Consider the following 25604-nt stretch of genomic DNA (forward strand, 5'->3'; position numbering starts at 1 on the left):
CTGCTCACGTGGATCCCAGGAAGCCTCTCTAGGCTCCTGTCCTGTCCTCCTCAGCAGTTCAGGGCTGTGGCTTGGCACAGCACTGGGATCCCAGACTGAATTCCTGCATCCAATGGCTCTGTTTTTAAGGATAAACAACAACAGCTGTTCAGCAACCACCAACAACCCCACAACAATAAATCCAGGCCCTCTTCAAACACCTCTGCAATGCAAAACATCAGCGGCTGTAAAATAAAACAGACTGGGAGGGTTTTCCCCAGGCCATGAAAAAGGCCCAGCAGCCAAACCACCAAGCCCTGAGAGCCATTTCAAGCACTCTGTATCAGGAATTAATTAAAAGAAATCAGTGAAAACTACAGGAAAAAAAAAAATCAAGTTGCATAATGCTGGTCCTACGTGATGCTTCCCATTGAAAGGCCCCTCCATGTGGAGAGGAACGGGCTTATCATGAGGCTCCCAGTCCTATTTCAAAATTCAACCCTAATTGGGAAGTCATGACCAGCTCTTGCGTAATGGAAGAACTTGCAGAGGCAGATAAAAGTAAAATTGTCAAATAAAAAGGGCCCTTTTCCCTAAGGAGCAGTTCTGGGAGCCAGGGAGAGCTGATGGCTGCATTGTGCTAATTCATGTTCTCTGTGAGTGCCATCCTTTTAAAAAGGGAAAAAAAGGAAGACCCAGGGAAGCACAGGCCAGGCAGGCTCACCTCAGTGCCCAGCAAGAGCATGGAGCAGATTCCTGGAAAATATGCTCAGGCACGTGGAAGGCAAGGAGGTGACTGGTGAGAGGCAGCACAGCCTCACTGAGGGCAGAGCGTGCCTGACATATTTAGTGACCTGTGACAAGGTGGTTACAGAACTCAGAGCCCTTTCCAGGGTCTAAAGCACCTCCAAGAGAGCTGGAGAGGGACTGGGGACAAGGCATGGAGGGACAGGACACAGGGAATGGCTTCCCACTGCCAGAGGGCAGGGCTGGATGGGATATTGAGTGGAATTGTTCCCTGGGAGGGTGGGCAGGCCCTGGCACAGGGTGCCCAGAGCAGCTGGGGCTGCCCCTGGATCCCTGGCAGTGCCCAAGGCCAGGCTGGACATTGGGGCTGGGAGCAGCCTGGGACAGTGGGAGGTGTCCCTGCCCATGGCACAGGGTGGAACTGGATGGGCTTTAAGGCTCCTTCCCACCCAAACCACTCTGGGATTCTGTGATATAGAATTTCTATAAATATCATTTATCAACTCGCAGCTTTACCCAAATGGTGCATGAAATCACCCAGTGGCACTGGGCCAACATCAGTGACCTGCAATTATCACAGCTTTACCCTGCTCAGTGCAGGCCCTGCACAGAGAGGACTTTTTCCTTCAACAGGCACCGAGGCCTGATCGCCTCACAATGATCAGAAACCACAATAAACCAAACATTTTCCCAGCCAGCTGCATTATTAACCTCCTTCCAGTGGATATTCACAAGGACAAAACCCGCAGATAATGTGTCATTCTGGATTCTCGCTCACAATTAACTAACGGCAGATTAATGACACGGCCACAGCCTTCCAGAGAGCTGCTGCCATTCCAGGGAATCTGGATTGTACAGGACAAGTGTGGGCAGCACAGTGGGTCACAGTCACTGTCCCAGTGTCAGAGGCTCCAATAACCTGCAGAAATCCACGGAAGCACAGAGCCTTTCCCACAGACTCTTTCCCACCCATCCACAGAGCAGAGTTCCCACAGGATCTGCTCCCTTTTTTGCCTCCCTGAGCTGGTTCCAGCCAGGGCTGTGCCCTTGTTTGCAGCCTTGGGCAGTGTCACAGCCCCGTGCAGTGTCACATTCCCACTCTGTGCACTGTCACATCCCTGTGCACTGTCACATCCCCATCCCTGCACTGTCACATTCCCGCTCTGCTGGACTCCACACTGGATTAAGAGGATCAGTTGCTCGTGTGCAGCCCAGGAGGGCCCGTGGTGCAGAGCTTTGCAGAAGTCAAGCAGCAGCAGCCTCCAGGCTCAGCCTCTCCGAGGCCTCGGGAGAAGCACCGGCTGTCCCGGGCTCTGCCCAGGGGCTCCCCCTTCGAGCCTCCAGGGAGGAGCGAGGGGCTGGCAGGAGATGCTGAGTGTCCCCCCGAGCTGGCCCAGCCAGCCCCAGCCTCTGGCCGGCTGTGGGCAGGCTGCAGGCGCAGGGAAGGGCCGGGAATGTGGGTGGGATGCTGTTTGCTGGGAAGCACAAACCATCTCCTGCATCCTCTTCCAGGACGAGGAGTAGGACATTTGGCAGTAGAAGGAGAGGGAGGTGAAGGAAGCCGCCTTCCCCTCCTGTGCTCCTACCACTGTTCTCCTCCTGAATTTCTCCCTCAGTAATCTGGCTCCAGCCTGTGTCCTTCACATCCCTCCAGCCCACAGACTCTTTGATACCTTCCTTTCCCCCCTCCAACTCCCCACAGCTTCAGCAAAACCTCTTCAGCTCTTCCTCTCCCTTCTAAAACTCTCCATTCCCAGCCTCAGAAATTCCCTTTACTCAAGGTGAGAAATAGCCTTTATTTATTCCAGAAAAGGAGAGAACAGGGGATTCTGTAGGGACAGCTTCAGGCTCTGTATCCCCGAAAGGTGAACAAGAACAGCTCCAGAGAACAGGCCCCGTGCTCCCTCCCTGTTCCCTGCACTACAAATGCAGATTCCCAGGGGCTGGAGCTCCAGCAGGGATTAAAAGCTGCTTGGACACGGCAGCAAACTGCATGTGCTACACTACATCCATGAAAACACTGGGGATTAGGGCTCAGCCACGTCCCAGAAGCCCAAGCCCTGCTGAGTGGTGGTACCTGGGACACACAGGTGGGAAGAGCAGAAGCTCGGAGCTCATCGCAGAGCCCCTGCCAGGCTGAGGAAGGGCAGGGCCTTCCCTCCCAGCCCGGGTGGCAGGGACAGGGAAGGGGCTCTGGAGATTCGTGCCTGGTTTGCCTGACTCAAAGAATGCCCTCAAAACTCTGGTTTTGCACCTGCAAAGCAGCTCGTCCAGGGAAGGGCACGGTGCCAGCGTGTGACCCTCTGGGGACCTGATGGGTGGGACACGTCTGAGCTGTGGGGGCTCTGGCAGCCCTGGGATGCTGAAATGCTCCTCTGCCTTTAGGAAACCCCAAAGCTCTGCAGCTCCTCCTGTCCCAGCAGCGCTGCCCATGTTGGGCCCTACCTCCAGCACAGCTATTTTTAAGCTGGATTTGCCACGGGAGAATCAAATCTCCTTTGGAAGGCTCTGACTGCAGCAGGCACCGCAGCACATCCCGGGCTGTCTGTCTGACAGGTGAGGACACCTCAGCTCCGTCCTCTTTCCTCGGGAAATCTCACCTGGATGCCACTGGCTCTGAGGGAATGCTAAGCAGGGGGAAAGCAGGTGAGTGATGAGCTGTTCTGACAGGACACAATCAGATTTTACAGGGGAAAAGAAGCAGATGGGGCAGCAAGATGTGGAATGACACCTGCAATAGAGCAAGCACAGCTAAAAGCTAAACCCACCTGCCCAATAAAGGCACGAGCTGCCAGGCACTGTGAGGAGGCTCTGGGTTCAGAATCTCCTTCTCCACAGTGCCTTAAAAGCTCACTCCAATTTATCCAGCACTTCTCCTTTAGCAGCAGAAAATAAAGTGGGTCAAAGGCAGCTTTTCAGCAGGAAAATCAATCTAAAATTACAACACTTGGGGGAACCAAGGCAGTGGTGAGAGAGAACACGGAGAGCTGCCACCCCTGCACTTCTCCACCCCTGCACTTCTCCACCCCTGCACCTTCTCCTGAAGAGGGGACCACAAAGATTTTATACCCCCATCCTTGCTCAGGCTCAGGGAGGACCATTTCTTCCCTTCTTCAGTCACCAGGTGCTACAAGAAGCTGCAGTAAAAGCTCCTCAGCCCCAGTTTTGCTCTTTACCTTGGCTCAGTAATGTGAGGAAGGGAGAGTCAGTGTTGCTGAGGTGAGAAGAAATATATTCTGCAAGCTCAGTCTGGTATCCAAAGAGACTAAGGAGAGCTTTACACAGGAATAAATCCCCCTCTCTGCCCAGGACAGGTGCACTCTGCCACGTCTCTGAGGAAAGATTCCACTGCACAGCATCCATAAGCTTTACTCTTTTTATTTCTCTTGCAGTGGAAATATGTCAGAGCCCAACCATGAAGCCATTTGATTTCCTGTGTTTGGAGTGTCTCACCTGGGCTCTTCTGAGCACTTGATGAGGGGCTCTGCAATCAAAACTTTGTTTTGAGGCTTGCTGTGCTTTCTAAAGGAGACCTCAAGGCACAACAGTGGATCCATGGGAGCCCATGACTGTTATTCTCTGCTATAAATCCCTCCCTCCCAACACTGAGCCTGCTTTTCTGAGCCAGTGTCAATGTGCTGGTTATGCAAAAACTCAGCTGTAGCCCGTGATGTACAGACAGCCCAAGGCTCTGCCATCCACAGAGGAGAAAAAAAGGGGCATTACCACCACAAGAATGGGAAAGGTTGTTTAAAATTCCTGCTGGTTTTTTCCAGCTGTACCTCCCAACCTGTCAGACCACTGGAAGCTGACAGGATGTTCAAAGACACCACGCAGCAACCACGGCTGCACCCTGTGCGTGTCCAGTGTGCTCAGAACAGGCATTAAAATGTAACACGGACACCTTCATCTGGCTAAACCCAGCTCTTGCTGAGTCTTAAATTTAGTTCTGGAGTTCTGATCCACCTTTCTGACTTAGGGGTTTTCATACCCTTCTCCCTGAGTGCAGCAGCTCCCTGCAGAAACCATTCACCGTTCCACGCTGGCTCCAAATTTTACTTCTCCTATGCTGTGCTTTCTCTCCCCCAAAAAAACCCATTGCTTTATCATCCAGCTTCTCCTTGAAAGTTCCTGTGCTCCCAAAACTCCATGGCTTTCCTCTCCCCCCCCTTCCTTCCATCCAGGTCCAGAGCTACTAAGAGGATTACTGCAGGTGGGAGCAGGGAGACAATTGCTGTGTGTGCAGGGAATTCAGGAGCAGCTTTGTTTGCCACCCCTGGCTGTCATGTAAAGGAGGCCAAGGGAATCAGCAGGTTCCTGTTTTCCTCTCCACTTGCAAATGTGAAGTTTCCTGCTATGAGATTCCGTGAATGCCAAATGCTTTGCCAAAGGTTTTCAGATGATCTGGCTGGAGAGCAAGAAGCGTCAGACATCTCATTGCAAACTGGGTTCCCAGCCCAGTTTTGTCCTCAGAAGTGATTCAAAGGACTTTGAGAGGAACCCAACTGTGCAGTGATCTTCTGCTGCACTCCTGCTAGTACTTCCAAGAGGCCTGAGGTCTAAAATGCCCTGAAATTAATCCTATTTGGCTTTATACCTGTCTGGTCTGGTCTGTCTGACATCCCTCACTCGAATGCTATTCATATTCTGTGCAACATATTGTTCCCTTTTCCTTCTGTGCTTGCATAAGAGAAACATAAAGAAAAGCAATTATTTTGCAAGTGAAACTAGAACTACTCAGGCTAAATCAGGCAGTTTCCTGGCATCATCTTAAAAAAGCAGGGCTCAAAGTACAACAGAGAAAAACGCAGCCTCCTCATGATGTGAGTGATCATCTGCTCTTCTCGCAGTTCTTTCATTTCTTATTCAGCTGCTTTGGAAATCTGGGGGGCAAATCTTCCCCTCCAGCCTCCCCTTCAAGACCTGCAGACACAACAGGCCAGAACTCTTGTTTTTAAATATTAATTCTCATTACTGCAGCACAGCCGGGCACTGCTCCCCTTTGGGAGGTGTCCGGGCCCTGCCTGCCCTCAACAAGTGATTCCCAGATGGAATAGCCAAGCCAGCCTCTTGCAGAGCTGATGGAAGGACTGGGCTCATTGGGATGCTGGACAGAAAGCTGCCTGGTAAGGCTGGTGTGACCCTCAGCACCGAGGACGAGGATCCAGGGTTTGTTCCAGACATTTGTGTACCACAGTCTGAGATTCACTGATGCCCCTCTCCTTTGTTCTCCCCTGTTTCTAAAACCATCCTCCCAGCCTTGGAAAAGTGTAGGGAGAGATGAGGAATTCAGCCAAGCCAAATGATCCATGGGTTGGGGCCTTAAAGACACTGCTTCATTTGGCTTTTTGGTGTGTTTTGAGAACACAGGACAGTGCAAAACCAGACTGTTCTTAAACCTCCCGTGGACAGTTTGTTTGTGACATCGCACAAAAGGGCTGTTAAATCTTTTCCCCGAACCACAAAGAAATCAGCACTGGTCAGTGGATTGAGAGGTTAAAATGGCCCAGAATATCTCAGTGTTTAAATTAAGCAAACAAAACGAGCTTGTTCTCGTCCAGCCTTTCCAGCTGCAGCACAGAGGAGATGTGTCAGTGACACAGGTGAGAGTGTTTCTGCAAGAAAGTTTTCACCCCCATCACACCTGACACAAATCCATTTTCCAGACTTGTTGCCACCACTGGCTGCAGGGTCAGACTCAAAATATCAAACCCAATTTGTTATCCCAGGCCAGAATAACAGCATTAACTTTTTTTGGGCAGCCCAGCTCCAGTTCCAGTCATGGATCTCTCACTCTTGGCACTGACCAGATCTGGAGGAGACACAAGAGCTGCACCAGAGGGGAAAAAATTGTGTGCTGGGGAGATAGCAGCAAGCAAAGGTCTGGCTTCCTCGTTGGTAGCCACTGTACATCACCAGGAAACACCAGGTCACACATTTTAACCCAATTTTCCTAATCCAATGGCTGCTTCCCAGATGAAGTGTTCAATCACAGGGATGTTGATGTTGCCCAGAAGAGGGAGGGTTCAGAGAAGAAGGTAAGACAGGCAGAAAGCTCTTCCAAACCCAGGTCCCCTGGAGCTAGTGTGAATTTTTAGGCCCCACTGAATCATCTCCTCACAGCCCACATAATCCTGAACTGGTTTTCATGGAATCATGGCATCCCACAGTGGTTTGGGTTGGGGGGGACTTTAAAGACCACCCAATCCCATCCCTGCCATGGGCAGGGACAGCTTCCACTATCCCAGGCTGCTCCAAGCCCCGTCCAACACTTGGACACTTCCAGGGATGGGGTTTGTTGAAGAAGAACAGCTTAAGGAGAGAGGCTCCAACAGACACCCAGGAAAGGCCCCTCCACATCCCACTAAGCCAATCCTCATTCCAGCCTCCCTCTGCCCCACTCTCATTTGACTGGAAACCTTCTTTGCTCCCCGATTTTTGGACAGAAACCAGGCAAAGAACGGGGAATCAGCATCAGTGAGCACAAACACAGTAAAAACTGAGTAAGAGCTCAGCTCCTGATGCCCTGAGCATCGGCAGTGATTCCTTAGAGCAGTAAAAAGCAGAAAGTCACTCACCCTCACGAAGCTGGCGGGAAACCACCCTTCTTCATCGTCGATCTGACCCCACCACCAGTCCTTGTTGGAAGCATCCAGGACCTTGATGACGTCTCCTGCTTTAAACGCCAACTCCCGGTTGGCCATGGTGACGTGATCCCATACTGCCTCAGCACTGACAATGGAACCACCACTGATCAGCTTGGGGAGAGAAAAGCAGAGTCAGAGAACGCTGCAGCCCAGGCACACACACGCACAGCAGCACACGCAGCAAAGCTCGCAGCCAAACGACTTTTCCGGGGCCGTTCCCACTGCCCTCATCCTGCTCCCAACCATGCCAGGCAAGCTCCAGGTGCTGTGTCCGGTGCCTCCCAGGTCCTGGCACCTCCCCTCCCACCTCCACACATGCACATCTGTCAGGGACAATTCCACCGGCATAATGCACAGTTCCCGAAAACACGAACAAGCCATGGCGTCCTGCAAAGGAATTTTCACTTCAGTTGAAATGTCCAAGGCTCGGGGGGCTTTCCATGCAGATCCAAGCAAAGTTAGTGCAAGCATTCAGAACACTTTTTGAAAGTGGAAGTTGCCCATTTTAGCGCTGGTGATGTACTGACACCCCTCGCTTTCAGCACGCTGCTGACCTGGCCCAGCCCTGGCCTGGAGCACAGCCCAGCCCAAGCTCTGCCCAGGGAATCCTGCCGGCCCTGGCTGCTCCAGTCTGCATGGAGCAGGTCCTGGCCTCTGGACACTGGACTGAGGCCAGCCTGGTGTCTGACAGGAGCTCAGGAACATCTCTGCATGTGGAGCTCATGGAGCCTCAGCACCAGCACAGACCAGGTCTCCTCTGTGAGAGTCATGAAACTCCTGCTCCATGCTGGCAGGAGGGATCATCCCACCACTGATGCCTGTGCTTCCACACCACCAACCATCCACCCATACCCAGGACACCCCCTGCTCCTCTGAGTGACAGCTGTGTGGTTTTTAACAGAGTAGTAAATTGTGTTTATGTTTTGCCCACTGCAGGAATTCTGTGCTGAGCACTGAGGCTGCCCCAGCAAATACAGCTTTTCTCCATATGCTAATCAGCCTCCTTCATTAGTTCTGCCACTGAGACACCCTGACCACGGACTTGGGCTCCCTCAAATCCCAGTTTCAGTTCACAGGGACAGAGCTCAGCCCTGTGACCATTCCAGACCTCAGAGAGCCACAGTGTCCTCTCAGCTCAGGCAGGAACACAGAGCACACAGACAATAACCCCTCACTGTGGTTATCCAAGTGTAGAAGCTCTGGCAAAGGTCAGACAGCTCTTCATGGAAGTCTGGCTCCCCCAAACCCCTGTTAATCACTACCTCCACGGTGAGAACTTGAAGGAGACCTTCTAGCACAGCTCCAGGTTCTCAGCATCAACAGAGAACATTCAAGTCGTGCAGAAAATCCAGTCAACAGATTAAAGGGCCTGATTTCCCATTTGCCTTGCACTGGCTTTCCTTTAAAACACTGATCTCCTTGGGTTTGGGACAGTCATACCCAGTCCAGCCCTTCAGCTGTAGAGTCAGTCAGACCCAGAGCAGCAAGACCTACGAGGCTTAACCTGGCATCCTCAAAACCCAGATGGACCAGATGCCCAGTTGGTGGGCAGCAAAGTAAAGCTGTGTTCCTCTCACTTTCACAGATTGTCCCTTCTAATTCAAAATCAGCTGTGGAACAAACATGTCCCCTTTGTGTGTCATACAGAGGACCTGTCCACGCGAGCCTCACAAGGTCCAGTGACACCAGACAGAAAACCAAGGCACGTAACAAGCTCTCAGGTGATGGCTGAACGCGTGGCAGAGGGCACCTCCTGCTTCACTGAGGGGTTATCCCACATCTGGGCTTTTGAGACACAGCTGGGGGCACCAGAGGGTCCCATCCCAACCAGCAGCAGCTGGAGCCAGATGGTGATGGAGCCCCAGCTCACCCCAGCTCTGGGCTCAGCAGAGCAGGGCAGCTACACCTGGAGAAATAACAGTTGTAAAGACTGATTTCTGATTCCAGTGCAACAGCTGGGTGCTCAGACATGTTCCAGTGCCTCCTCACAACCCCTTGCTCTGCTCCCAGTCAAGGTTCCCGGATGCTTTCATTAACAGGGATCAGCTTAAAGCACAGAGAACCCCGGGACAGACCTGGAAGGGATGAGACTTCAGAGTTGAAGCAAGCCCACAACACATGCGAGTCCAGGTAACAATTATTTGTTCTTCTGCCAGGAGCTCTTCTCCTTCACCAGTGCTTCCCCCTGCCATGTTCATGCACACTGTCCAGGTGTGATTTCCCAGGTAAGGAAGTTCTGCCCTCCCAGCCCCCAGCTTTTCCTCCCCCAGGCATTTCATGAGCCCTTTTAGGCTTTCACATACCCTGCCTGCATTTTTCTGGAACACAGATGACCAGAATTGCAAACACTATTCCCAAAGGGACCTTACCAGAGATTTGTGAAACAGCATGAAATATTTATTCCAGTGTCACAGCAATCTCCCAGTAATACCTCACATGGGCCCCTTTCCCCATGGCCACCTCCCACCCATGGCTCACAGTGATCCTGCATTCAGCTTCTCTCAGTAAATGCAGTCGAGTACATTCTCTTTGGCTCAAAAATCAGTTTTCTTGTCAAAAAATGACTCGGGCTGGCCTGACACTTGTTCCTTTTGTTAATGCCATTGGGTATTTTAGTCCCTTTCCCACTGATGAGGAACCAGGAACAGAGCTATTACGCAGGAGCCGTGTTCCTGCTGCTTCTGCTTCAGCTGACACAGACTCTGCTGTCACTTCCACACACAGGCAGTTCTGGGCACAAACTGCCACAGAAACGTCACCGAGCCCAAACTTCAGAGAGACTGTGCTTCAAATCCTCCCAGCCTCCTTTGCAAAAATTCATTCCCAAGCCCGAGGCACAAATCCCAGCTCTGAGGAGCACGGCTTGGCCAGCAGCAAGGGCTGCCAGGGGCTGCAGAGGGACACCAAGGGACAGGGGGTGACACCTCAGCCTTTTTGTGCTGCTAACACAGAGGTCTGCAAGGTGCTTTCAGGCCATGTCAGGAGCTGGGGTGGCTTTGCAAGGTGCTTCTCAGTCTCAAGGAGCAAGGCTCCGAGTCCTTGGTTCTCACTGATCAGGGCCAGCAGGGGCTGGTCCTTCCCAGCCCCTGGTCCTTACTGTCAGCTCAAGGAAGGGATCCACAAGCCAGGAATCCTGCAAGCAAGGCCTTCTGGAACATAAATCCAGCTCAGCCTGTACCAAAAGGACGGCAGTGGGATGGCAGAACTGGAGTTCCACAGTGTCAGGGCCTCAAATGAAAAGATCCAGTTTAATTTATGTTGCAAGACATCCTGCTGTATCCATGGAGCTGTCCAGCTCTCTCAGGGCAGGGTTATGGAGACAGAACCTGACATCTGCAGCAGCAGGACATGACAAACTGGAGAAAGGTCAGCATGAAATATTATTTTCTGCGAGAATTCAACACAGGAGCTCTTCACTCCAGAAAGTTCACGTCTCTCGGCTTCAAAGCTGCGGCTTAGTGCTGCGCTCGGAGATATTCAGCCAAAGACCTTGAAAGGAACTTCTCTCCCATAAAGTCAGGTTCTCCCACAGTGCAGCTGAGGGAGTCATCTGGACACCCTGATAGCCAGTGAAGAGAAAGAGACACATCTGGAGTGTGATTCATCCCGGCTACTTCAGCAACCTACCTTCCAGCCAGGTGAATCATGCCACAGAAAGTCTCTGTGTTTAGCTGCCTGATGCACAAGTTTACATTTCCCACATCTTAATGTTCATCCCAGCTACAATCTGGCCATTGCCAAAACCAAAGAACTGGATTTAAGAATAAAAATCACAACAGGAACAGTTAAATATTAAAGCACGCTCTCCCAGACACACCAGGAGGGTGAAGGTTGCTGGAAATGAAGTTGTGTTCCCTGTGCCCACCAGAAGAATTCACAAAATTTCAGCCTTGTAAATTTACAAAAATGAGGACTTAGATATTTGGGAAAGTGTCCTACCCATAAGAAGAGGGAAGCAGTGAGAAGAAATGCAGCAGGTGACAAGGACATTTGGTGTGACATCCCCTGAACACTGCCTGTCTTCCAGGTGAAGTCCTAGCTTCTATTAAAATGAATTATTCTTGTCAGTTGGTTGTTCAAAGTAAAAAGTCCAAAGAGAAAATTCCTCAATGCTTTCACCTCGTAACATCAGTGCAGAAATGCCCAGGAGCATTTGGGAGCTATGGACCTGAGAATAATGCTTCCTGTTTCACAGGAGACTGCAGAGCACCTTCAGGGGCAGAGGAAAAGCTTTCTCAGTGGGCAGAAGAGCAGATGAACTCTTGGGATGTTGTGTGGGCTGGGCACCAGGCACTGCTCCAACAAACACCTGGCCATGGGTAAAGGGAAATTCCAGGGCACAGAGAAGAGGGGCCACTTCCACATCCCAGCCCCACCAACAGATCGATTTAATGAGGAAAAGAAAAAGGGCAAAAAGACAAGGCTCCCTCTAATTACGTGCCCAGCTGGCACATTGTGGAGCTCACTAAGAACAGGGTGTGTTATCCCTGTACCACCAGGATCACAGCCTCAGCCTTCCCAGGGATTTTCCCCACAAGTTTCCACAGCAAAGCTCCAATAATTCAGGCACAAACCCTCCCTCTAGAGATGCTCCTTTAAGACACCCCCAACACCCCAGTACAACAGGTGAGTGCTTTACAACAGCAAGCAAAGCCAGCAGAAAGGAATGTAATCATCCCTACTCGAGGGCTGGGAGGATTTTGCTTTCTCTTCTCGTCTGGTGTCACTTCCAGGATGGAACGTGGCCATTGGAAATACTGAATTACATTAGAGGTGCTGCCAAAATAAAATGGCAACAACAACAAACAGTAAAAAAGGGTTTCAGGGGACTCTGCAAGGCCCCACCTCTGACAGCGCGTGCCAGGGATGCTGAACTCTGTCCTCACCCGTGCTGGGAGAGCTCAGAAAGGTCCATCTGGCCAAAGATCCCCACTGTCTCCTTCTCCCCTTGCAGTTTCTAAAGCCAAAGGGCTTTAATGTGTCATTAATGCCACAGGGGAGTTTCCAAGGAATACAAGAGAGGTGCTCAAAAGTGGGAGTTTGACTCCAGATTGTTCAATTTTCTTTTCCGGCCATGCCTTTGTGTCACCTTTATCAAGATGGAATAATTTTCACCATCAAAGTAAGCAGGAAAATAAAAACCAGAAGGAATAAATAAAAATAACAGGAGCAGCTCCCTGTTAGAGGACCTGGTGGAATCACTCTACCTAACCTCTCTAATGTTACTGGAGCAGGTCTGGAGCAAATCCACAGGAGCCAGAGGAGAGGAAGGGAAGGAGAATGCCAGGAATGCAGCAGCAGGCCCCACACACCGTGCTCAGTCCCATCTCTCAGGCTGCATCCACAGCACACCCTGAGAAAAAAAGCCCAGGAACACCAGCGGGGCTGGCTTCCCAAAGCACATTTACACAGTGAACTCACATTTACAGAGTGAACTCTGAGCCAGGGTTCAGCTTCTCCCTGGCCACTGCAGGGTTTAAATCTCTGCGCCGTGTCCCTGCAGAGGGACTTTGCTCCAGCTCCACACGACAAGACCAACTGGAAAAGCATTTTGGGGAATGGGTGAGCCTCTGCCTCCGGTCTGGTGCATCTTCCCTGGCTCTGCTCACTCCCCAAGCCAGGGTGCACAGTTGGAGGCAAACATCTGCTCCACCTCAGCCCCTGCCTGCAGGTGAGGATTGAACGTCTTTGAGTGAAATCAGCCACTACTGCAACATTTCACTAAATATTCCCAACTCGTCAACACTCAGTGGCTTCTTATGGGCCAGCTTGAAGAAGAAATCAGGAGCTTAGTGGCCCCTGGAGACTGAAATGGGCACAAAAGGGCCATTCAAACCACTCTCACTTGTCCATACCTCTCCCAGGGATAAATAATCCTTGCTAGCCCACAAGATTCCACCCTGAGTTTTCAGCACAGAGCTTCTCACTAATCCAAAATGCATTGAATGAAGAGCCACGTTCCCAAAAAAAACCCAAAGAAAACTACCATCAATCACCATCTCCTCAGAAAACTTCAAGTACCTCAAAGTTTCCAGGACCATGGCCTCTGGGAATATGAATAATCTTAAGGCAGGGAAGTGTTCCTCTATTAGATCCTTTATCACTGCATCAGTAAAGTTGTAACAGTAAAAAAGGAGAGCTCTGGGTAGTTCCCTTTCAAATCAGCGTTACATAAACGGTGTCCTCCTCCACAGGAGCAGGATGCAGGAATAGGAGCAGGCTGTGAGGGGAGAGGGAGAAACGTGGTGAGAGGATGCCATTTGTTCCAATCGTTCTCGTACAGAGATGCCCTTTATTCACACAACATAAAAGCCCCGTAAAATCACAGCAGCATTTCCCACACTGTGTTCACCAGGCCCTTCCACAATGGAGGCAGCCAAAACAGCTTCAAAGGAGGACACGCAGAGAGCTCAGAAATCAGTGCTCAGGGGAAAGACAGGACACAGCAGAGCTGCACAGACCCCAGCCAAGGGAGGGGAGGCACCTCCCATGCTTCAGCACCACAGCACAGGCTGGTGGGGCTGGGAATCTGCTGTCAGCTCCCAGTGCCAGCCCCTGGCACTGCTGGGATCCTCTGCCGTGAATTCCCAGCCCAGCCGTGCCCAGGGAGGGAGCAGGGGAGCGGGGTGTGCCGGGTCTCAGCCCGCATCCCGCTGCTTCTCCCAGCCGATGGAGCAAAGGGAATGCTCAGAGAACGTCACCCCAGCCCATCCCGCTGCGCTTCTGCTCTTGCATAACCTCCCCAGAGCCGCTTGGATGGTGTGGTTATTTTTAAACCTCTCGTCAGGAATTATACAAAGTGAATAATGCCCAATCTCGATGAATGGCCCCACGGCTCATTCACCAAACACAGGGCAGGGCAGCTCCACTTGATTTGCTCATTCTCTGAAGAGGTGCAATCACCCAAAGGTTAGCACAAGTCAAAGAATTTCCCCTTCTGCTTTCAAGCCCTTTGATGAATTTAACTAATGACTGGATTCCAGCTGAAAGAGGCTGATTGGAGTGAGAGTCTCCTGTATCCCATATTCTGGGAAGGTTGCCACACTTGGCTGGAAGCTTTATCTATCTTTTATTTATCTGTATGTTATGGGGAGAGTCAGTACAGGCAGAAAGGTTCCTTAGTGGAACCTGGGCTGTTCTGTTTTTCACTGATTTACACTTTCTTGAGAAGATCTCACCTGGCAGATAGGAAATCACCCGGCCTGAGCCAGGCTGCAGCTACAGAGCCCAGGGGACGGCATTAGTCTCATTTTCCACCTTATTATGATTATTGCCCGTGTCATTCCTATTAATAACAGCAGCCACAAGGCAGGGCCGTGGATGGAGAGCTGAGTAAAACCCTGGCAGCAGTGAGGAGAAGGCTGGAAGGTGGTGACAAGGCAGAGTTACCCCACTGAAGCACAGCCCATGCGGGTTGGAGCTGTTTTCATGGAGCATATGTCACCCTAATTGCTTCCCAGCCCCTCCTGCGGACGGGGCACATTGAGGCTCCCCTTGCCTCACGACATATCTTTCATGTAGAGTAATTACAAATAACCACCAGCCATCATCTTTTAACTCAGATAAATGATGAGATTGAGGTTGGAAGTCCAAGTTTGAACTGCTCCAGAGCAAACAGCACCTTCAGCAAGCAGAGCCAGGGCAGCTCCCAGCGCTGCGGACTCAGGGCCGACAGGGGCTGTCAGCACGGATCCCTCACTGCAGCACTCAGCAACAAACAACAAATACTCTGCAAGATCCAAACCTGAACTACTCACACAAACCCCAGCCTCCCGCCCCAAGAAGGGACTCCTGACATTCCCAAGCCAAGGCCACAACAGCCTCGAAGACCTGGAGTTGTACTGAAATCCTTCCTGGCCAGGGGGCTGGCGCTGGGCTGTGATTCACACCCGGTCCAGACTCACTGGCTGAGCCTGCAGGATGGTGGCTGGGTGGGGAGCAGTCAGGATTCCCAGCATGTGTTCCCAGTTCCACAGAGCCCCAGCCCAGCAGGCACCAGGCCCAAGAACATCGAGGCATCGTGTACAGCCCACGGCAGCACCCGGGGAAGGAGGGATCTGGTTCTCTCTCAGCCACCCAAGGGGAAGAGTAAGGCAGATAGGCAAAGAGAATATTCCAAAATAGATATAAATATTACAAAATAGATACAAATTGGGCTCTGGGAATGTACAGAGAGAGACAAGATGCTGCTGGGGAATGCTGAGCCCTGGGCTAAGGGACACAGTGTGGAAAAATGGCACTGACACCATCCTGAGCATCCCTACACCCATAGTATAGCGAATCCACAGCCTCAAAACCTCTCCAGGGATGACCAAGACTTGACTGGAAATGTCAGAAATGCCAAATCTAGACTCATGTTACCCCAAAAGCCTGTCCTTACTCAAACTGGAAAGCAAACAGCTTCCCTGCCGTGGAGCAGACTGTGGGAAAACTGAGTTCATCTGAGCGACCAAACCGTTTCTGCAAGGAGAGGAGATAAAATTGTCACTGCTCTGAGGAAAGGAGGGGTAACCCACATTGTAAAGGATATTTATTTCAAAATGTACATCACCTGTTACTCTGGGACATGGAAGTTTCCAAAGCAGAAGGGAATTAAGGAGAAAATCACACAAATGACTCCCAGTGGATTGAATTATTGAACACAACAGAACTCCTTACAAAGGGAACAGCACACGGATCTGCTCATCCCAGACACTGGATCTGTGTCCCTGCAGCTGCAGAAGTGCCACCACCAGCCCAAAGCTGGTGCCACACAGCTAAGGCACACAGCTGTCCCCAGCAGGAGCAACGGCCCAGGGATGCACACCAGGAACACCCAGCGCAGCCACTTCCCTCACCCAGACCCAGGAATTCCCAGGGAGATGAAGACAGTGACAGGACCAGAACTCACGAAACTCTGGGTGGATGCTTTGTCCTCTAAAAGCTGACACAGTTGGCCAGGTCTAAAAATCATGGAAGGAAATGAATTCAAATGCAGGGCTGTTAATCCAAAGCAGGAACATCACTCCTGGATGGCCAAGGACAGGGAAGCAGCAGCAAGAGCCCCTCCGTGACTGAGTCACTGCAATGTGTTCTAAAACCCCTTTTAATAGTGAAGCAGAGGTCTGGATTGTGTCATGTTAGACCACACATATTAAACACATCCCCAGGAATCCTCCATAATGCACAACTCCCCTTTATTGGTGTTGTAGTAAGCGGCCAACATGATAATATCAAAAAAAAGGGTATTTTTAGTGCTGGGAACTTGGAACTTAAAAAGTGGTGGCTGTTATTAGTGCAAATCAATGCTCAGGCTGGATTAAAGTCCAGATGAATGTATTACACTGATTAAATTCACCACCTGGGCTCCTTATTTGCTGTTCTCATCTCCTGGTTTCCCAGGGTAAGTCCCTGCAGCTCACATCTAACACAGTCCAGGAGGGGCTTGTTGGCAGATGAGGGGAATGACATCTCCAAACTGTTTCACAGATCCTGAGCCCACAGAAAATTTAATTAAATGAAGCACAAAGGGAGCAATGGCTGGAGAAGCAACACCTGGGCCCCGGAACCAGCCTGGGCTTTGGGTGACTGCAAGGGGCAGTGACAGCCTTTTCTCCCAAGCCAGGGGGAAGCAGAGCCCATCCAGCTGCTCTTGTGCAAACCAAGAGCTACCCAGTGAAAATCCCATTGATTCCACCTCCAGCAGCAAAAGGAAAAACCAGGATGAGCGCCCAGAATAAGAAATGGCCGGACAAAGCTTCTTGCCCCCAGAATTATGATCTTCATGAGAATCGTTCCAGCTGCACCACAAGCCTTCCTCGTGATTTCCAGGATTCCAGCACCTGGACCCAAAAGCAGCCATGGGCATCTTGAGGGAACAGTGGGATGATCCATCCCTGCCATCCAGCACCCCCGTGCTGGCAGCAAGAGCATAGCAAACCCAGCCAGGCACAGCTCAGATCCTCACAGCAACCACATCTCACCTTCCATCCCCCAGCTCCTGAGAGGGCAAACAGGCAGGACTTAGGAGAGATAAAGCCAAGAGGTAAGAGCAAAGCAGCTTCTCCCCTTGAGACGCTTGTTGAGCCAAAGCCCGTGGCATCCTCTGGCTCTCGGAGTCCTCTGACTTCACCGAGGTCCTGGACTGGCCCAAGAACACCCTGCCTCATGCCCAGCATCACTCACAGAGCTGGGAAGCACTGAACATTCCCAGAGCAAGCCCTGCCTTCCTGCTGGCTTTGGGGCAGCAGCACCCGGGGCGATGGAAGGCACAGGGGTGGCACTGCGGGGCTGTCCCACTCCCACCCCCGTCCCTGGGTTCCAACAGGGACACTCCAGGTGGGATCTGACATCACGTTCTTATTGCCACAGCTCTTTCCCCCTACCAGCTGAAGGGACAGTGCTGGGTGGAAAGGCTGTCTCGGCAGAAAGGTGAGGAATGGATGCTCGTTAGAGGCACGGGATTGTCCCGCAGATTCCATCGGATCCTGTAAGCCTATTGCAGGGATTGGCCAGATCAGCACAGGGATAGGCAGCCTTCCACCTTTAAGCTGCTTTGCTCAATTCAGCCTAGGAATGAATGAAAGTCACTGTCTGATGGCTTCTCGGATTTCACAGCCAAAATGTCCCCTTCAACAGGAGTAACTCAAGGCAGCCACTGGCTACAATCCTCTCCCCCTCAGCTGGGCCATGGCTTGGATGACACTTGCACAGGGTGGAAAGGTAACATCAGGTGCTTTTCCAAGCCATCACCACATTCTGAACCAGGAGTTGCCTCCCAGCCCCCTGGGCTGCTCAGGGAGCAGCAGCAATCCAGGCACAGAGAGAGACACCACGAGCCTCCTGCTCCCATCTCCCAACCCCACAGCTGCCTGTACGGCCCCACACCCTGCGAGCTCAGAGCTCTGGCAGGAGCCCTGAAAGCCCTCAGAGAGGGCTGGGATGTGCAGGGGCTCCACCAGGACACACCAGTGTCACCTCATCTGTTGTACAACTGTCCCTTTCCCCTCTCTCCAGGTCATGCTGCACAGGACACGTCCAAGTGCTGTCCCTCCCTGTCCCACTTCACCTTGTCACGAGGCCACATTCGCTGCCTGGCGCACAGAAACGATCACCTGGATGGTGCTGGAGAGACCAGTTCTGTACCAAGATAATTCTATTCAAAGTCTAGAGGGCAAAGCTGTCACAGATGAAGTATGGCTGTGTATTATCTGTTGGCAAACACGGGACATAATGGCAGCCACTCAACTTAATGGCTTGAATTCCAGCTCCTCCAAACGAGCCCATCGCCGCTGCTGCGTGTAATCACAGAATGTATTTAAAAGTATAATTTCCATCCAAAAGGACCAGAGCTGGAGCAATATGACTCATGCAGCTCCCTGTGCATCGGGAAACATGTCAGGAAGCCTGGGAATTTGTGTGCCCGTTGCCATCTGTGGAGAAACTGGGCCGTGGACACGATTCCTCAAACCATTCCTCTGGCACCCAGGCAAGTTTGGAGGCTGCTGAGCCCCCAAAGTCAGGCACCCAAGGGGGCAGAAGCACTCTGTGAAGCTACAGGGATACAAATATTAAAGAGAAAGGCAATGGAATTCAGCGGCATCTCTCCCCACGTACCTATTCCAGCACTCCAGAGCTCCACAGTTCCAGCTGCAAACTCAGCTCCATTTCTGCCATAACAAAATCATCTCCACAGCATAATTAGTGTGCTCGTGTTAAAATGGGTACAAATGCACAGAAAGAGGCATCCAAATACGATTTGTTTTTCAAGACAACGTGATGTTTTCCCTGGCTAAGAGATTCGATTCATTAAGGAATAACAACAGCCAAGCACCACTTGCAGCAAACCTTGCTGCTTTTAGCAGTGAATTATCCATCCCCAGACTGGTTTGCACACTGTTCTTTTTTACCTGCTATGACTTGACAACCTTTTTTAGTCTAAGTTGCCTACACACGGCTTACAAAATATCTCTTCTGTAACTACTGCTCAAAATCCTGCTTATTCCTGATTTCCTTAATGGCTCAGTTAAGTCCCCTGGCACTGTTCTGCTCTGGGACTGGATGACTTCCACATTCACACACAATTTTCAAGGGAGCTGGATAGTTTGTGTGAGAAGGTATTTGCACTAGGATTTGCAACGCTCTCTTAGGGCAAACATCTGAGTTGTCTGAAGGGGTTTGGAATGAATAATTTCCTGCGTTATCCACCTTCCTCTAGAAATAACGCTCCATCTGTTCATGGAACAGTTCCCTTCTCTTACCCAGGCAGGATGAAGGTCACGCAAGGGAAAGAAAAATTTGCACATCCCCAACGTCCTCCAACAAAACACAAGGCACGTACCTGGCCAAGGTCAGGAAGCAGTCGAGGGAAGAAATACAGCTGTCAGGTTAAGGGGAGTGAGTAATCACCCAGTGCATCATTGCTGCGACAAGCACCCCAGGACACGGGCTGGAGCCACAACATGTCCTGCGCAATTAATCACTAATCAGGACGTGCTACAGAGAAGTCAAATGGCAACTCCAAAGGTGAACCAAAATGTTACTTTTAAAACACCTGAGTTTAAAAAAGAACCCCAAACCTGAAAAAAGCTCGACTCTCCAATCTGAGGGGAAAGGCAAATGGAGTGTGTACAAAATTCCTAGCAGCCTCTGGGTGGAAAGCAGCTCCTCTGGGACGTGGTTCACCCCAGAAGAACTGGCAGCAGCAGAGCCCATGTGAAGCTAATCCCTGGTTGTTCTGGTAGGGAAGATCTGTCCTTGCCCTGCCTGTCCCACTGCCTGGCCTACAGAACCCTGCAGTGAGTCCCAGCTGTTTCCATGAAATCAGCAGGGCTCTGCTCGTTCCTCCCTGTGCAGAGCTCCTGCCTGGGCTGGGCTCTCTGCTCCCTGCATGTTTGGGATAACCACTGGCAACAAACTGGTCACCCACAGCAGCTGGATATCCCTCGACCCAGGAGCACTCACAGTCATGGAGTTACCAAATCATTAAGGCTGGAAAACAACTCCAAGGTCATCAAGTCCAACCTTTGACCAGATGCCACCACACCACAGAGTGCCAGGAAGGAGCAGGGTAAACACAAGTCCTGCTCTGGCTTCAGTGCAGAAGTGATCCAGGAGCCTCATGGACACCAACTTCCCTCTCAGTCAGATCTCCAAAGCATCTCAGCTTTCCCTCTCGTGGAAAGGTGCCTCCAGGAGCAGCACTGGGAGGGGCAGCGGCAGCTCCTGGATGGAGGTGATGCATTCCTGGGCTGGAGCACTGTGGATCTGATCCCTCCCCACGACTGCCCCAGTTGCAAGAGGTTCTTGCTGCTACCTGCTTGGACAGGACTGGGAGAGGCTGGGATTGCCCTGCAGTCCTGCTGCACCCAACTGAGTGCAGCCAGCCTTGGCCACAGGGTGAGGCCTTGCCCTGTGTGAGGAGTGACACCAAAGTCCATGGGAACACCTGGGAGCCCACGTTCCTCGAATACCTTGGGTTCTTCCTGCAAGGAACACACAACCCTGGTGGCTGATGGACAACTCCAGTGCTGCTTTCCTTTTTCTGAGCAAAACTGGAGTAAAGAAGGAAGGACAGTCCAGGAGCTTGGCACACACAGGTACAGAGAGATTTGAGAGCACACAGAGCTTGGGTGTGGGTTGAAACGTGCCCAAATGGAGCTGTCAAGGCTGAATCCAAGGAATTCTCATCCAAGGATCCACTCAGGCTCAACTTCAGCTATTCCATACATTATCTGCCTGGCAAGCAGTCTACACTCAGTTATATTCAGTGTATAATTATTATTCCTTTCAGACATAGGTTTCCCAACTCAGAACGTGGAAAGGATGCCTTAAAGGATTGGTACTTCTAGGACAGAAATATCCAGAAGAGAGACCAAATAACAAAGGTGGGAGATTCTGACCTAATGGGAAATCTCCAGCTCTTCTCAGTGTGATTTTTTTTTTTTCAGCTAAAAGCAGAAGTTGAGTGTGTGAGCTTCCCTCAGATGTTCCATGTGGTGGGCAGGTCACACCAACCACCCCACGGATGGAACAAACAGGGCAAAGGGATCCACCCAGGGAATGCACAGGGATTCTGCAACACAGTGCCACAGGAGATTACATTAATCCATAGCGAAATATGCCCAGATCTCTAAAATAAAACTTCAGCTACAGTTATTTTGACTAATAGCTGAAAACCAGAGCATGCACCCTCACTGCTCTGCAGCCTGTTTCATTTCTCTGTCCATCACTGGAGCAACTTCCAACTCTTCCCAAGGCTATGCCAAGTCCTGCCCCACTGTCTAATGTGCCATCACTGAGGACTGATACTGCTCTTTGAAGGCATCCAAGACGTTCTCTTCAGCAAAGTGCTTGCTAAGTATCCTCCTGAAGACATCTGTAAGGAATTTTTACTACTGGCCTAGATATTTACTCCACCTGGAAGAATTAAGTGGCTCTAAGGAGCTTTTAGTCGAAGTAAATCCTCATTTAAACAAGCCCGAGGAAAATGGACAGGGAGCTCCAGTTCCTCATTTGCTTTTGTTTTATGACCCACTCAGAAGAGACGAAACAGGGAAGATGGAATGTGATCCGTGTCTCCCAGGTTTCTGTTGCTATTCCGTACCTCACTCCTCAGTGCTCTCTCTCCTCCAGCACTGCCATGGAAACGATAAATTACCCTCCTCTCACAAATTTTCACCACCATTTTTCTGGTCAGCGTTGCTCAAGAAAGGAGCTGCCTTCCTGGAACTGCACAGCTGGGGCAGCAGGGCCGTGCATCCAGAAGGAAGAAGCATGGAAAAAAGCTGTCACTGGAGAAATGGCTGAGGGGTGGGATGAGCAACTGGGCAAGCACCTCCGTGGTCAGGCACGATGGGAAAAAACCCCTTCTCCTTCCTGTTTCATCTGTGATAGCTGGAATCAGGGAGAACCTGGACATCTCCAAAGCATGGAGAGATTTTTCCTTGGGTTTCTGTTTGGACAAGGTGCACTGGGCTGGTTTCAAGGCTCACATCCTGTGTTTCCCAGAGCTGACACAGGTGGAAGAGGCTGTCCCGAGCCTGCTGGTACCCCACAGGACATGGTGTCACTTCCACACTAACGTGATGGAAAAAAGGATAATTCCCCCTCCAGTTCAGCTGCAGTCTTTGATAACCTGGATCACAGTCTGAGTCTGCTGTCACACAGGTTTAGGATCCTGTGATGCAGCACAAAGCAAGAAAAAACAAGTACAAAAAACCAAAGCCAATATTTGTTGTGGTCTTTGGTGCCCTTCCATCTCCACCGCAGCGTGGAAGAGGTGATGTTATTCCCTGACATTCTCTGCTGATATCAAACAGGCAAACCTTGGGAATGTATCTGAGAACTGAGGAACAGCTGATAAACAGGAAGCAAACTCATTCCAGACCCATATTCAATGGGAGAGATGCTCCCAGGGCAAGGAATCACAGGAGCAGCGGTGGCAGGGAATCAGAGAGGAGTGGGGGATGCACTGAAATGAGAGCAAGATCCACGGGAGGCTGCAACATTCCCTCCTCCATGGCTTGTTCTGCACCAAGCAACTCATTCCAGACAGATATTGACAGCGTGGGAGGCATTCAGAGAAAAAGCAACAAATTTTATCAGAGGTTCTGGAAGGATTAATACCCAGGAAAAGATTAAACCCGCTAAAAGCTCAGCTAAACTCCCATCTCAGAGCCTGCTAACACAGCTTCAATAGTTCCAGAGAGGTATTAGTTATGTATAATGGGGAGAGCTGGGAGTCTGAAATGGAGAAAGGTTCCATTTTACCCATCTGAGAGGAAAACACCACCACAGGATTTCAAACAGAGGATCAACACGGTGAGAAATAAAAAAATAAATTAAAGAATTTTCCCAAGGCAGCCCGGGAAGACTGGAGGGAGTGGAACCAGGGGAGAGCCCCTCTCTGCACCAGGAACCAGAACTCTCCAAACCATGAGAGCTTTGGGCCCCCCTGCCCCCAGCAGCCCCAGCCTCCTTGCTGGAAGGAGCACAGGGGCTGCCAAAAACTTGAGGCAATTCCCTCCAATTCTTCCACACTTTTGTGCCACCACCTGTGGCTGTTTGGGTATTCAGCCTCACTTTTTCCACCCTTCTGGGAACTCCCCTGTCCCAAAAAGTATCTAAATATGTGGACACGTCCTCTTTCTCTCCTTAAAAAGGCAAAAAATAATCCCATCTCTGTTATTTATTACACTCCTTGGAAATGCAGCCCCTCAAACAACTTTTAACAACTCCAGCCAGCATCCAGTAAATCCAGAGGAGATTTGTGAATGTTTCAAAGCACTTTAGTGCCCAAAATAGCCTTAATTAAATAAGAATGTATATAAATACTGCAGAATATCGTAATAAAGTTGCCTGCACTATCACTAGTGCCAACTGAGAGCGTTGTTGCTCTGGATAAGGCCCATGGGGTCACTCAGTGTTAGAGGAAGAACTGGGAATATTTTTTTGCACTTTAACTGAGCTGGAGGAATTAAAATCCAGATTAGGTGCTGCTATCGGGCTTTGGCACAGGTGAATTCAGGGAGCAGCAGCTATCCAGGGGAAAGGAAGATTTTCCTGGATGCAGCATTCCTGTTTCACAGGGACAACCATGGAAAGAGAAACTAAATGCATCTACTTTTCTGTGAGCTCTGGACACTGGGAACACATTTTCCAGGAGCTCCTGTGTCCATCCAAAGCTGCTGTCTCGGCTGTGCACAGGCTGGGGGGGCCTGTGAGTACCACAGGGGGACCTGTGCACGCTGTCACCTGGCACAGGTACCTAAGGACAGGCTTCCCAGGGGAGCACAGCTTTGTCACAAGGAAAGGCACAACCATGCAGTGCCCAGAGATCAGGAGAGGCCGAAATCTCAGGGGAGAACCTTCCATGAGGTCTCTCACCCTGTTTGCCCTGCTGCAAACGTGGGGAAAGGACACCTCAGAGCTGCTCGGGATGGCAGCACCGCCCCCACACAGTCCCCTGCTCTCCAGCCAGGGACACGCACCAGAGCAGTCAAATCCATCACCAATCAGCCTAAACCAAAGCTGTTCCTGCTGATGACATCCCAAATTCTCCTGCAGTAGCCCCAGTGCAACAACCACTCTGTCCTGGAGCAGCCCCAGGGAAAACCCCTCATTCCCCACCTGCAAAGGGCTGAATCCCCCCAAGTGCCAACAGCTGAGACTTCAGGACCTCTGGGTGCTGAAGGCAGCAGAGAGTTTGGAAATCTCACTGAAGAGCCCTAAAGCACAGTCATTATCTCCCTAAGGCTCCTTTTGCATGCAGGTAATTGCTGCAGGCACAACAGCACCGAGGCACTCGTGGGATCACAAGTCTCCACCAAACTTCATTAGGTCGTGGCCATCACCACGCAGGGGCCCGTGAGCCAAAGCTCCAGCTAATTAAACCTGCAGGAGGGGAGCATCCAGCTAGTCTGAGGACAATTATCCAAGGAAGAATTTCGCCAGGACACTGCGACTTAACCCAGTGCTTTGTGCACTCGGAGCTGAAGGAGTTTAATTGTCACCGCTGATGGGAACCCTCTCTGTGACTCATCGCCAGCACGGAGGGGCTGCTTTTCCCACTCCTGATTCGCTTCCAAGGCCACCACTCCACCACCAGGACCACGCTGGGAAGGGGCAATTTCCCCTGCATTCCAAATCACCAGGCTGGATCCATGGTTTCCATCTGGGCCCATCTCTAACAGCTACCGGGGGAACTGGAGCGAGAGCCAGCAGAGGGGGCTGGGATTTGGGAGGAGCCCTCAGCAACTGGAGGTTTTTTCTGGACATAAAATAATGTAGTCTCTAAATGTGAATTTTCTGATTCTTTCAAGCATTTAACTTCTAAAATTGACTTGGGCTTTATTTAATCTTTTAAACACCAAAAAAACCCCCCAAATCAGGAACGTAAAAGCGTAACCACTTGAGTTATGCTCTTAGACATTTGTCAGGATAATTTTACTCCTTCTGAAACACAAACCCTTTGCAAATGGTGAGCAAGGCTTCAGTTTGAAAGCTGCAAGCTCAGAGGAACAGGGGTTTGTGTCACCCCGAGCTCTGTGCTCCCAGCCCCGCGCACACCTTCAGAGTGGCTATTCCCAACTCTTCTCCCCGTAACAATCCTGTCAAATTAATTCATCAGGAAGGACAGATTTTTTTTTTCCCCTGGCTACTGTGCGTTAATTAGCGCGAGGGTTGCCATGGGAACCCAGCAACACTCGTTAACACCACAGAACTCACCATGTTGGAAAGGAACGTGGGCAA

The 25604-nt window shown here is 51.0% G+C and overlaps 1 protein-coding gene across 14 annotated transcripts in view; it reads right to left on the minus strand.

The window, feature by feature from the left end:
* ARHGEF9 (Cdc42 guanine nucleotide exchange factor 9) overlaps positions 1 to 25604 on the minus strand; it is a 201460-nt gene that overhangs the window by 55037 nt on the left and 120819 nt on the right. For all 14 annotated transcript variants that reach the window (XR_007206783.1, XM_048318851.1, XM_048318849.1 and 11 more), the window contains one exon: positions 7305 to 7484. Coding sequence is in view for 13 of the 14 variants with exons in the window: in XM_048318851.1 (XP_048174808.1) it covers positions 7305 to 7484 (180 nt within the window). In the remaining variant the exon portion in view is untranslated. The remainder of the gene's footprint in view (positions 1 to 7304; positions 7485 to 25604) is intronic.

This window comes from Corvus hawaiiensis, chromosome 14, assembly GCF_020740725.1.
Source record: "Corvus hawaiiensis isolate bCorHaw1 chromosome 14, bCorHaw1.pri.cur, whole genome shotgun sequence".
Classification (NCBI taxonomy): domain Eukaryota; kingdom Metazoa; phylum Chordata; class Aves; order Passeriformes; family Corvidae; genus Corvus; species Corvus hawaiiensis.